The sequence below is a fragment of the Thunnus albacares genome, chromosome 8 (genome assembly GCF_914725855.1).
Source record: "Thunnus albacares chromosome 8, fThuAlb1.1, whole genome shotgun sequence".
NCBI lineage: Eukaryota > Metazoa > Chordata > Actinopteri > Scombriformes > Scombridae > Thunnus > Thunnus albacares.
The window spans coordinates 3,711,882-3,726,622 of NC_058113.1; the positions used below are offsets into that span (position 1 = coordinate 3,711,882).

At 38.2% G+C, this 14,741-nt stretch overlaps 1 protein-coding gene across 5 annotated transcripts in view; it reads left to right on the plus strand.

Moving 5' to 3' along the window:
- The window catches only part of tsnare1 (T-SNARE Domain Containing 1), a 218,893-nt gene that overhangs the window by 103,897 nt on the left and 100,255 nt on the right, over positions 1 to 14,741 (plus strand). For all 5 annotated transcript variants that reach the window (XR_006404418.1, XM_044358493.1, XM_044358495.1 and 2 more), the window contains exon 10: positions 10,394 to 10,466. Coding sequence is in view for 4 of the 5 variants with exons in the window: in XM_044358493.1 (XP_044214428.1) it covers positions 10,394 to 10,466 (73 nt within the window). In the remaining variant the exon portion in view is untranslated. The remainder of the gene's footprint in view (positions 1 to 10,393; positions 10,467 to 14,741) is intronic.

Consider the following 14,741-nt stretch of genomic DNA (forward strand, 5'->3'; position numbering starts at 1 on the left):
TTTATTTATATAGTGCCAAATCACAACAAAAGTCATCTCAGGGCACTTTTCACATAGAGCAGGTCAAGACCATACTCTTTAATTTACAGAGACCCAACAATTCCCCCATGAACAGCACTTGGCAACAGCGGTAAGGAAAAACTCCCCTTTAACAGGTAGAAACCTCAAGCAGAACCCGGCTCTTGGTGGGCGGCCATCTGCTAAAAAAATAAAAAATGAAAGAATTCAAACATTTGGAAGACATTTTATTTTCTCTTTGCCATGTTTCCACTCTAAAAATTAGCATTAGCATCTTAAAGTTGCAGTTCAATGGACCAAAGTGTTTGACGGACATATTGACAAACCTCTGGGCCACTACTGTGGCAAAAAGAACAAGTTATCTATTCAGTAACAGTAAGAGGAGTGAATGTCACTTGTTGCCTCCATCCTTGTTATTTTGAAATCACAGAAGAGGAAGCAGGTTGAGCCTCAGCAGACTGTAACCTCTGTCTCTAATATTTACAACCCTAGCCTCCTCGCTGCCCTTCAGGCACTGCTGCTGGCATCACATTCAGGGGTGTTAGGTCCTTGGGCTACTGCCAGAGAGGAAACATGATTTTACATTTATAAACCGTTTATTCAGTGAGGGCAAAAAAGAGATGTCTCCCATGCAGTCGGTGTGTGAGGAATGTCATCGTTTTTTTTTTTTTTTCGTCCTCCCTTTTCTCACCAGTAAGTGTGCAAGCAAATCTGCTTAACGGTTTTTCTGCTGTGGCAGTGACACTGTGTCCTATTGCCCGATGCCTTTGGGCTGGGGGGGGGGGGATGTGGGGAGAATTTCATATCAGCATTAAGCACACTTATCAAAGAGAGTGAGAGTGTTCAGAGCGGGGAGGGGAATGAGTGAGCGTGGCTGCGTGAGAGAGAACAGCAGAAAAATATATTTGTCCTTTGATCATCCATTTCTTGCCATAACACTTTTCTTGTAATCATTTTTCATGATTACAATCTATCATTGGTATAATTCATTAACTGAGCCACCAACATGAAGCCTTCTCATACCTGACTGAACCATTGTGTCCAAGTTTCAAATCAGAAATGTATTCCTTCAATCCTATCCATCTAGATATGATTGAATAGATACATATATCAAATAAATCACAGTGGAATTAATTTGTGGTGAAAAGTAAGCACATTTCTTAACGACTAATGTTTTATCTAATTTCTATCACCACTTTTTAATTGAATATTAAATAATTAATATTGAAATCCTGGTAATTGTTTATGAACTCATCAACAAACAAACAGCCATCCAAACAATCCCCATGTTTGCTGATTGGTCAGGCTTCCAGCTGCTGGGCTGAATTGATTCTCAGTGGATGTTTCCTACAATAAAATATCACAATAACAATGTGTAACAGCACAAATTGTGACATAAAAGCTAATTCAAACAGACACACAACAGGAGGTAGTGACCAAAAAGCAAAGCAATTACAGTGGTACTAATTCAGTACATTAAAAGAAGGAGTTATTTTGTTATTTTTTTACTAGATGAAGACCCTGTGAGATTTTAAATCAGCATAGCCAATTATTTATTATAGTTATATATTTTCTCCTTGCCTAAGAGTGCCTGAAAAACCTTTCTTTCTGTTGTGCTTTTATTTTGTATATATATATATATCAATTAATTTCAAAATACATTTTTTTAACTTCAGTAAATTCCCACCATTTGTGATGATACATGTAGATATAATTGAATATATATGTGTGATGATAATGAAGAGTGTAGGCTGATTCTGAGCCAAAGTAGTACGAGGTTAAAACTGTAGGTCATCTTCAAAAAATGCAGGGGTTGCGGACATGTTTTGATTTAATGACCAAATAATAACCTTTGTGAGACAAACGTGAAGTATATTGTGAACTTTCTAAGCTGTCACTCAGAGACTAACGTTAGCAAAGCAGAGCAGCGAACTCCAGCAGTAACAAACCAGACCGGTTGACCGACACACACTGCAACATCAAACAACTTAAACCAACTCTGAAGTGAAGAAAATAACTCGGTGCTCAGTCACTTTCACCTCAAAAACCCTTTGCCTGCTCAGCATGTTGGACAGAGATGTCTTTCCCTGGAGCTAACGGATGCTGCTCTGCACTGCTGGAGACATGATGTTAATAATAACACAGCGGAGCACTCCGTCTCCCCCTCAGTTTGTTATTCTCATACAGGCAGGAGACTGTAAGATGCTTCCAAATTAATTTATTCATTAATTAATGCAGTTAACTTTTTCCAAATAAAAAGGATGCTGACCATTTATCTTATCAGCCAATTATGTTTCATATTGTATTTCAATGGAATAAGGACTCCAGTGAATGGTTTGGCACACAGTGAACTGGAGCAAGAGACTGAAAATAGTGCCCCCTTTTCTATTTATTCAGTCAAGAGTTGGCTTTGACTTGAGAATCGATTCTGAATCGAATCGGCACCCAAGTATCCTGATAGTATCAAATCAGAAGATAAGCATGTCGTCCCAGGCCTATAAAATCAGCACCATTATTTATCACAACCTTTATTTTTCATCATTTTGTTCCATCTTGGTATAAAATTTAAATCCCTATGGACACTTTTATCTGTCAAATCATGATTTTTTTTTTTTTTCATTTGATAGCACGACACTTTAAGGTGCCTGACTACACTCACAAACTGTGTGTGCTACACCGCGCGCATTCTCCAGCCTTTTCCACCTTTATCTCAAAAAAATCCAGGGAAAACCCTGATTTCAAATGGAAGAAGATAACAGAGGTTAGAGGTCTGCTCATGTGTCCGGATGAGGTGATCAGTCAGCACCTGCACTATAACAGCTTAATGAAGTTTGTATACTTCCATCGAAGCAAGTCATGGTTTGATGTTTCCTTTTCAATTAAATACCAAAGCCACTAGGTCTCCACTGAAGGGAAATATAAAGAAATGCTTAATGTTCAGGTGAGTTGAGGTTACTTTTAAATGTAATATGTCGGCAGGGTTTCATAACAGTGAGCGGATGGAATGCCGAGAAATCATAAGTTAGGCTACATCAGTAATCTGGGCACTTCTCAGGCCCACATGGCTGCTTCATATGTAGTGGGGGTGGAGGTGATGAGGAGGTGCATCTTTCTCAGGATGAAGTGTTCACTCGCTGTAGTTAAGGAGATGAAGCCTTTTGTTTCGACTCTGCACCTCCCTGTGTTGAGAGGATTTTTCATCATCTGAATACAAGAATGAAGCACGTGTTTATGTATCTACAGCATCTAGATTAATGTCGTTGGAACACTCATCTGTGTGTGATTTAGCCTGATAAGATGTCTGGATTTTTACATAAAAATGTTACTCTGTACAGCTTGAGACCTGAGTTTATCTGAGGCTACAGACAGATCTATATTCAGGGTTGATTGGGAGCACAGAGATGCACTGAGCTGCTCCTCACATAGTAAGGAAATTGTTTCCCCTCCCTTGCGGGCTATGGATTTGCCAGTATGCAGCAGGAATAGAAGAGACTTGAAATGACAAGCGTGTTGACAGCGAATGATGACTAATGTGCCTGCGGAGAGCGGATACGTCACTGAATACTGCCAAATCACAACTGACATGACAGAGTCACTTGACGTGCTACCTAAACCAGACTACACCTGAGATACACAACAACATACTTTCTAAAATACAGTACAGCACGTGTTCCGTTGTTCTCGTCTGTTTGCAGAGCACTGGCACGACAGTGTTCAACTTTTCAACAGCTATTACACTACTGTTCAGTGTGGAGCAAAATACAGTTGCACTTGACATTAGTTTGTCTAGTAACAATTTATTATGGAAGAGGTATCTTGGGAACAACCAGGTAATACCATCACAATCACACAGGAGGAGAGACTACCTATAGGTAAGATCTAATCTTTGTGATTTTAGAGTGTATTTTCTGTAATTGGGTAATAATAGAAAATACTTGGATTGAAAAGAAGAAGAAGTAATTATATGGCAATAGGTTAACAACAAACGGGTAATATGGTGTATGGTTTCACTCCTACTCGTGGAGTTAAATCAGAAAAGAAAAGAAAATACCAAGAAATCAACTGATGAATGATGGTGATGAATTTTTTAAAAGTAATATATAAAATGTCCTCTTCCCTCAGTCAGTGGAAAATGCAATACCACCTGTTTCTATGTTTTTTTTTTTATCTTACCCTTTGTGCCTGAGAGACACAATTTTCATCAAAATTCATACGCTTTAATCTCAAAATCATAACTCTGTTAAACCAGAAAGCACAGACATCATACACGCACTGTAAGAATCAGCAGAACCTCCCCTTTGCAGAGATGGCGTCTGCGATCTGTTTAGCATAAGCATCAGTAAATCCACTTTGAAATCAGAGAAAAAAAATGTTTCTTATGACTTGAGATCTTGGTTCATAATCCTGAGATTTATGACTTTTCTCCTGTGAAAGTAACCCAGTCAGTGTTTTTTTTACAGCTACAGCTATGCCTGAGTGAGAGAAGGAAGTGTTGAGAAGCAGCATGTAACTCTAACTGTGGAGCAGATTCACCATCATGTCACAAAAAGTACTGATGTCTTGTTTGCTGATATAGAACCATTACAACCAGCAAAACAAAAACATCAGACAAGTGATGAAATCAGTGGGGTTTTTACAGTTTGTCATTATCAATACATTTTTTGACATTACTGAGGCTCATCCATACATGGATCGAAAACTTCTTGACATGAAGACAAAAGATCACAAAATTTACCTTTACATTTTTATTTTTTGTTTTTTTTCATAAAAGGTCTCCCAAATGAAAACACCCCAGTAGTCTAATGGTTACTCTGCATGTCTCCTTTGTTGCATGTCATTCCCGTCTCTCTCTCCTTGTTTCCTGTCTGCCACTTAACTACACACTAAATAATCTTAAAAAGTCTACTGCATCAAATCTGAAATATTTTTCTGAATACTCTTCATGACTAGTAAACTGACCATTACATGTAAAACAGGAGGGATGTCCCTTTAAATTCCCATCTCATTCCTGATTTAGGAATATTTAGCTTTAGTATATCAGTTTGAAGCAGCTATAGATGTAACACTTGAATATACAATATATTATCATTATTTTTATTTGCAGGTAACAAAATTCTAATTTTATGTTCTCTACTCAATAAATTTTGAGTTTCTCAACTCTAGAGGTGGTGTGTCATAGTTGAGAAAGATTCATAGATGTGATGCTGATATTTTTTGATATTTTATAATGTGATTATATTTTAATTAATTTTGATTAAATGTTAAGTATGCCATACTTCAATTTACATGATAACTGGCTTTGCCACAAGTGCTCATCAGCCTTCATTGAACTGAATTTCACTGCTGAAATGAGAATCATAACACATTTAAGTGGCTAATTTGGATATTTCAGAAAAGAAAAAAAAGCTCTTTAACTGGTGATTTTATGAGGATTTTCAGCACATAAAAACAGTGTCACCGTCCAGAGACAGTGACAAACCCTGCTACAAATTTGAGATTTGTCACACAACCGCCATCACTCTTATTTGATGTAAATCAATGTAGTCACATGAATCGACGGCGTAGGGTGACGAGCGCTCGCTGTAGGTTGATCACAGTCAGATCACGCTCAAAGTCCAGAGGAGTTGTCAGTTTGGTTTGAGAATGCGCTGAGAGACTTCTCTCTCCCCTGCGAGGTCTCGCTCTGATAGCTGTGCTCTCATTTGGCCAAAAGAAGCAAACTAAGTGGGAGAGAGCACTTCAGAGATCCAAGTAACTTCTCTAAGCGAACAAGGTGTGAAAACGTCTTAAATCTCCCGGATGCCTCTTCAGGGGTCGTGCTGTCTATCAGCGCTTTCCTTCCTCGTGGCTGACTTGCATACTTAATCAGCTGTTATTACTGAAGCCGCTTCACCTTAAAGAGGCTGATGGAAGCGCTTCGCTGTGCCACACTCCCCTCTGCAGGCACCAGTGGAGACCTCCATGCATGGCCACTCTGCACTGTAAGACTGAAAGACATATTAGCATGTATCCTGCTGGCCTCTATAAACTGCATTCTTTGGATGAAACCCTTGCTGGGAGAATCATGCACTATATGCAGCAATTTCTCTAATCCCTACTGCTTGCTGTCATATACTGGATTGTAAATCACCTTCATTGGGCTGATATCTTGTTAAGTATCAAACTGTGCTGAGCAAATATTACCCTTAATAAAGAAACTATGATTTTGAAGACACAAGCAGAATAAAGTAATCACACAGGGGGATTCTCATTGAATCTGCAACTGATTTCTGTGTGGATGACTAGAAGACTCTAGCATGAAAGTAAAAGGAAAGAGGAGTCACTTTTTTCTTTTTAACTCATCCTCTATCAGATGATCTGCAGGTTGCAAAGCTTTGGAATCAAGCTTCAATCTCTTCCACAAGTGTTCATATCAGCCAGTATCAGACAGATCCTTATGACTGGAGAAATGCGAGGCATGCAGCACTGGTGACTGAGGTGTCAATCAAATGCTGCCGGCAGGCTTGTTTCTGTGACTTTTTTTTATTTTTTTTTATCTTGGCCTCAAGTTTAATTGTGTTTTTGCTGTCTCTGCAGTGGCCCCAGTGTCAGATGGAACAGCTGTCTGAATCACAGTCTGACATTTTAGTCTCATGAAAATATACAGACCCTTGGAGCTTTTCATTTGTTCAAGCATGTTCTTTTCATCAGTCACACACAATAACAACAACAGGAGGATTGACAGGAGCAGTCAGAGGACCAGCAGAGGTGAGCCTCAGCACTATGGTGACTCTGGCTCGTTGGACACTATCATAAGGATTTGTAGAATGCGACAAAAGTTCTGTGACACTTTATTGATCCCTATATAGGAAGTTCATTTTTTTTTGCATGGCTCCCTCCCTGGAGGTGAGGTCAGGGTCAGCTATAGAGCACTGACCTCTGAAGCTGGACCAGATTCAGGGTGAATCAGTCAAAAAATAATGTCCTTTTTCTTGCCATGCTTTTTCCTGACTTTGATAAAAAAAATAAATAAATAAATAAAAAAAAACAGGGTGCAGGCAAGGAAAGAATTCATGACTGTGCAAAAAGAATTCAACAGAACTTGAAATAATGCTGCGTTCAAATCATGCTGGCAGAGTGGGAAGAACTTTTAATCATGTTATATATTTGTAGTAGTTTGTTAACAATTGAAACTAGATACAAATTGTGTATATCTCTTTTTAATTTAGCTAAATTGATTGTGTTTGGGTTTTATTCATATGTAATTGCCACTTGAAACCTTTTTTGACACTTTTGCACTTCTGTAGCTCTTTTAACCAAGTGGGAAATATTGTAGCTGCCAATAAATCCTCTGACCCCAAATGACAACTAGGAGACTGACGTGAAAGTTGGCTTCTATTAATTACAGTCTACATCAATCAATCAATCAGACTGAACAACATGGTGTGATATTAGTGATTAAGACGTACTGTAATGTCTGCCAGAACACTATAAGACACTGTAAGTTGTTTATTGCTAAAGCCAGAAATAGTGGGATAGCAGGATTCTTGGTAAAGGACCTGTTTCCTTGGAGACTTTAAACACTGAAGCTTCTTTCCATGGCACCAAGAGAATTTGACCAGCTCTTATCATCCTTAACGCTTTTGCTCACCTCAACTAATTAAGAGATTTTTTCATCAAAAAAGCTACACTCTTGCAGTCTTATGGAAGGATATTTGACAGTGCTGTCACATCTAACATGTTTGGTCCTGTATTGACAACAGTGGTATTAGTATGATTAACAGCATGTCTACATCCATTTTCCACTAATTTGCAGTTTTACGGGGGTTATGCACAGGACCTCTTTGTCGGCACCAATTGCCAGGTAAGCTTCTGGTCCTGCTGAAAAATAACTCAGCACATAAGCCCCTGTAAAACAGCAAATTGTCATTACACTTCAGTTTTTGTGCTGATTAAAACAAATGACATATATAATGTGATCATTAGTGAGCTGAGCTAAGCTAAGCTAACATGATGCTTTAGCCTTATATTTACTCTTGGTATTGATCTTCTCATGTAACTCTCAGCACAAAAAGCAAGTAAGCATTTACAAAAAAATGTTGAATTATTTCTTTCAACCTGCATTAACTAATTTTTTGGCCACTGGGCAAAAACAAGTTGTGAACACATGGCATAGCCTATTATCATCTTTTAAGTTGATATGTTGAACTTGTTAGCAAACAGTTGCTTATTTCCACATCTAGCAGTTATGGAACAGCATTATCATTTATTTGGAGTCATGTTTCTGTCCACCTGGTGAACATAAGTCCAATATTCACTTTCTTTTAGCTGTTTTTGCTCTCTACCAACTCCTGAGGGAAATATCTGGCTCTTTAGCTGCTAAATGCTCCACTATGTCCACCAGCTAGTTGCTAAATGTCTGCTTTCAGTTTGTTGCTGAGCATGTAATGTACAGTGGATTTGTAGAGCTCTTTCTCTTAAAACGGCTGCCTGTCGCGGTTGAAAACAAAGATATGAGAGCTCTGATATTGAACCAAAACAACCAAAGAATGATCTGAAGCTTGCTACAGAGCTGCACACATTGTCATAGTGGCCAAACAGAAACTATCCCCCCATAATAGCATGGTACAAGACACTTGTAGCTGTCCGTCATTAATCATAACACATAAGCAGCAGCAAAGTTTGATTTCCCACACAGGTTAATGTAGCACTGATGATGCAGGATTGACATCACCATAATTACCCAATGAATGAGTCACCTGTCAGTCTATATGACTTCAGCAACCAATCAACAACCAATATATCATGTTGTTTCTTTGCACTGTAGCAACTGAGCAATACTACATGTATAAAAACAATCCTAGACTTTGCCTACTGTCCTTGCACCTGATAAGGTTCACACAGGAACTGAGGCAGAAACTATCATACTATACTTGCCCTGAGTGATAAGGAAACCTCCTGTAATAAACCTGTTGTTGGAAACATAATAGAAAAATCTCCAGTCCTGGTTCCCAGCCCAGTGCCAGTATCCACTGGCTGCTAGATTGGCCATGAGCAGAATTTAAAGCCCATGAAATATGGAAAAGGGCACAGTGTTGGCCTGAAGCCTGGCCACCCACTCAGGCCTCAGGCAGGGGTCCCAACCCATCACATCTCTGCCTTCTCCCTGTGTGTCACTCTGCCTATTCACCTCCACACACTATTTGCTAAATTGGTTACACACTGTTCTGTCATTATGATGAAATGAGCCCTGATTGCCCTCTGCTTTGCCAGGTAAAATAAATTTGTTATTCTATTACAGCATGATAGACAGGGTTGCCCAAAGATAAATGCAAAAAAGTCTTTAGCATCACGAGGTGTGCCAGGGGCCATTTTGGCTCCATTCAAACAGTTTTTGCCAAGTGCCAGGATGACTGCCAGTTTCCACAGCAATCTCCGCCACCTGTGATGGATGGCCTAGTGGGTTAGACTACACAAACGCAGCTGTGATTGCACGGTGCCATAATGGAGGAAAAGGGGGACCTGTGAGCAGGAGATAGACAGAGGTTTTATAAGCTTTCATATTGCTTTGAGCTGAAACATTGAGAGCAGATTCAAAGCTCGGAGACTGTGGAGAATTAGCTGCGGTCAACCATAGCTGCACTAGTTTGCTCTGTGCTCTGACAGAGAAATAATTGAACAAAACTTTGAACTGCTTTTTTTCATTTTAGTCTAGCCAAGCACACAACATTCAGGATTTAACACAAATCCACTGAATTTGTCAATTAAAGAGACAGGAAACTTTATTTAGAATTGCTTTTTTTTTTCTTTGTTTTGTTTTTCAAATAGGAGTGAAGAAGGGAAAAAGATTACTTAAATATAGAGGCACAAAGTCTGAATTGGAAGGAGGTCGAGGTGGAGGGATGAGGTCAACAAAACATCAAAGTTTGACACGGGAGATCACTATCGGTTATCTGTTTTCAGCTGCTACTCAAACCATGACCATGACCACCTACCTTTTACCATATGGTTATTGTTGTGCCCATGACGACCAAGGTCCCCTAACCTTAAGAAAATAGTCATTTTAACCCAAACCATGAGGTTTTTGTGCCTAAACCTAACCAGACCTTAACCATAGCGCAGCATTAAACATATTTATTCTTCAAGTAATTTGTAATGGTTTTGATGTCGTCCTGCTGATTACTGCCCAGCATCCAAACCAGGAAATAAAGATAACTAAAAATAAACAAACATGGGAACAATTAACTGTTATTGACATTTTTAAGAGCTAATGAGCTGATAAAGACCACTAACACAATGAACGCACATTTAGTGACATTAGATTTCAAATCCCCAGCACCTTTTTAATGTGTTCTCAGCAGTGGTCTAACATTAGCATTTCCTGTTTTCTCCACAGAGAGACATGCTGGATGTCAGTCAAATCATGAAGGATCTGGCCAGTATGGTCCATGAACAAGGAGACACCATCGGTAAGTTATTGTGTGTGAATGTGTGTGTGTGTTGAATATTGTCAACATTGTCGTCCCCAGTTAAATTAACAAAGAACGATTTTTGGCCATGTTTTCATTTGATGTGCTTGATTAATAACAGCTCGAGTTCAAAGATTCTGCTGGACAAAACAAACTTTTCAACCTGCACCCCGCTGCCATGCTGGTAGATTCTTTTATGAGAAGCAAAATGCTCTGGATTTATACAAACAGTGTTAGAGAAAATCCATTTAGACACCCTGATATCTGTAAATGGCTCTCTGCACCCTGCAGTGATTTAGACTTGGCAAAAAGAATGAAACTTAGCACACAGATAAAGGGCAGATACAGAGTCTTTCCTGCTGGGTCACACATCTGCCATCAGCTATGTCTGGCTCCATCATGAACATTCACTGGAGAATTGGATGTTACTTAATGTCAAACAGCCAGGTAGACAAAGAGACATAAGCGAAAACTGTTGTTGAGATGCGGTTGTAGATCATTTCGGAGAAGAAGTGAAAGGTCTGATAAGACGGATGACTTTCCAAATTGAGGTTATTATCTTTAGCCGTAAACTCTCCTCCAGCTGGAGCTGGTGGCGGTTCATTTACAGTTTGTTTTTGGCTTGCTTAGCCAAATAAATGAGTAGGAATCTAATTTAACATCTTCACCTTTAGAGTTCCCAGTGATCCCTTTAAAGGATAAAGCTGGTGTTATTCTTATTGTCAACAAATTCCATAAAAAACAAAACAAACAGTATGTTAGTTTGTCTCTGAAGACTTTCTGACTTCCCTGACCTGTTGGTGGCACTCAGCCTCAAGTCCACTGGATCCTACTGAAGATGTAAATCTTTACAAATGTCTCACAAATATAGTTTCATTTAAAAAAACAAAACAAAAAAAAACAACAACAAAAAAGGCTCCTAAAACAGCTGTTCACTGTAGTTTTTAGCAAACATTACTCAAACAGGAGGAAATATTTTTGTTGGGGGCTATTTTCAGCAGGGGGATTAACTTGTATTTGATGTTCTAATGAGTATTTCTGGCAGCAGGACAGAGTGTGTGGGATTGTCTCAAAATAAACTACAGTGCGTGTTCATGGTGATGAAGGAACATGTCACCCAGTGCAACGGTGTGGGTCATTGATGTGTATCTTATAGTATTTAATAGCACAACAGTGCTCGCAAATCCTAAAATGTATTCTGTCGATGTTTTTAAACTAAACTGTGAATTTTAAAGTTCAAATTGTATGAAATTTCACATTTTAGATCCAAGGATTCTTTGAAGCAAAATGAGTTGCCAGGTTTGTGTATGACTGTGAAAAAAATGCATGATTCATGGTGCAGTTTGAGGACTGTGTGTTGTGTGGTAGAAGTAACCTGGTCTCACGATCTATGTACAAATAACATAACTTTATACTTCAAAATTGCATGCAGTACATACACCAAAGTCCAATTTTGTGTGCATGTGATACGCCAATGTAACACTGCATTTTTAACCTTTTCACATCTCATTTGACGCCGTTGGTTAGGTTTAAGCACAAAATCCACTTGGTTAGGTTAGGGAAAATTACAGTTTGAGTTAAAAATGTCCCAACCTGAGGCTAAAAATCTCTGGTTAAGACGCTGATGTGACGTCGAGGACGTTTGGTTGGTGGTCTCAAACAGTGGTCTCCTGCTGCTTTTGGAACTGTTAGTCAACTAATCATCTAGCCATCCACCCAACCCGCCTGCTCCTAATAAGTCAAAAATCACCTCATAAAATGAAAGAAAGTTGCATTACATTGACATCACTTCCCTGGGAAGGACTGGCATATCACCTGCATGCAAAATTGAACTTTTGCATATGTACTGCACACAATTTGAAAGTGTGAAAATCATGTTATTTGTATACAGATTGAAAAGACCGGCCTAGTTCAATTCAACATGTCCTTGTACTAACCCGCCAATGCCTTAAGTTGAAGAGGTTTGCAAAACAACTGTGTTGACATGAAATAACTAGCAATTACTATGCTAATGCTAATTACCATGCTAGCTTTGACAGGGTGTGTTTTTTACATCAAATCGGAGCAATCGACCCATGTTGAGGGTTAGGGTTGAACACACAAGGGTTGCTCACAGTGTTATGTTTGAAAAGTGGTCTTTCAGTTAATTTGATGTCTGTTTCCATTAGAAATTATAAATTAAAAAGATTATTTTCTGTCCTGTGAAGACTGTGCAAAATCAGTAATAGACCTGTTTGTGTTATCATGTCAAAGGTAAAACTTAGGGCACAAAGCATAAAACACAGGGACAATAGCAAAGAGCTCAGCTTAATTGATAGTAGATAGATTGATAGATTAATAGTGTATTTACAAATGCATTATACACATTCTAGCTTTATGGTGAAAAACTGTATGAAGCAATTTGCAGGTGTGTGTGTGTGTGTGTGTATGATGAGGTTCTCTGGAAGGAATCTGAAGCAATAACTTGTGCTAATTGGTGCCTTTCTGTCTTCTGCCTTCATCAGGCTAATGTAGATGCCCTTCAAATACCCTTTAGAACCAGGCTGACTCAGACTGGTCTACCCCACTAACTGTTTTCTTTTTCTCCCATGCACTAAGATTGTTAACATTTAGAGCAATGAGTGATGCGCATTATGGAGAAAGTGTACTTCTGTCTTTTTGTATTTTACTATGCTGTCCTCATCTATTATTATGTTAGTGACACCGGATCATACCGAACCACAACACTAACACCTACAGTAAAAAATTAGCTAACCACTACTGACAAAACATTAATCCAAGACCATTAGTAGCTGTCACACTGACTACACCTTCATGCTTTCATTTGCCAGTCTTTTAGGTATTAAGGTCAATGGTCTGACAACAAAACACTAAGTGTTGTGACAATTTATTAAGTGTTTGTTTTTGTGTACTGAATGGAAGCCTGAAATGTAATTAGTGCATTTGAAACCGTTTTATTATTCTTTCAAGGAGCAAATCTAAAATAAATCACATACAGCAAAAGATTTTTGGTATAAACTTTCAGCCTGCTGTGCTTCCTGCTAGATGCAAATCAAAAATGTCACACTACAGCAGGTGTTTTCCATCAGTCGTTACAAGTAAAACACCTGCTGTGAGATCACTTAGAACTCAGAATTGCAACAAGCCTGAAAGATTTACCCACACAGAGAGCAGTACACAAGCACTTGTAACTTTATGAATAACAAGGTTCTTTTTTTCAAAATACATGATACTGACAATCATTATGTGAATTCAACACCTATCCACAACACCTTTTGTCATTTATCTATACTATCAATCTATGCTACTTGTTTCAATCAAAACATATCAATTATTAAAAATGTGAATAAATATTATTATTTACTTAAAAATATCTACTTTATTTAATATTTTATTGTCTAATAAGTACATGAGAAAATTGTGTACTTACACTAAAGTACAAACAATTCAAAGGAATCAAAATTGTCTCTGTGCAATGTATAAAATTTACTGACAACTGTTGGACTTTGTTCCATCCAAAAAATGGAAAAATTATATATTTATTGCTGTGAAATATTAAATATGTTTCAATAAAATGTGAGAATTACCAAGTACTAAAATTCTCACAAAAATGACCCCAAAAAATTAGGAAATGAAAATAGTTTGTCCAGAATATTACATTGAAATGATAAAAATCATACAGTATTTCAGTGCAGCTATTACCAGGAACAGTTTTTAGATAAAACTAAGACGTATCATCATACTGTACATTCTCAAACAAATCCTAGTTTTCAAATAATATGACCCTAACAAAGCTTGGGTAAAAATAGGAGTGGTGGAACAACCTGTACTCTAATAATTCATGTTAGATTCGGCATAATGTACATTTCCGTAGCACTAATTACACCAGTACAACAAAAGAGTCATGTCATACTCTTTTCGCTTCTAGATCCCTATTTTGTCTTCTTTTTCTTAATTGCTGCAAACTTTCTGTTGAAATACAACACTTCCTGCAAATGTTTCACATTAAAAGCCTACCAAGAAAGGTGGGGATTATTATGGAGCTGATCTAAAGCTTTCATTTTGTGCAGGAAGTGTTATGGTATGGTGTGTTAACAGTGATCACAAAACAATTGGATTCATCATTGTGAGGAGAAACAGAGTGGTGAGTGTGATATGACTGACATTAGTGCTGTGGAAATGTACACTATCCTATATTTTTCAAGACAGCTGGTAAACATAGGATGGGTTAAGTCTGCATTAATAGCAGATTGAAACTGGAGCAGCAGAACATAG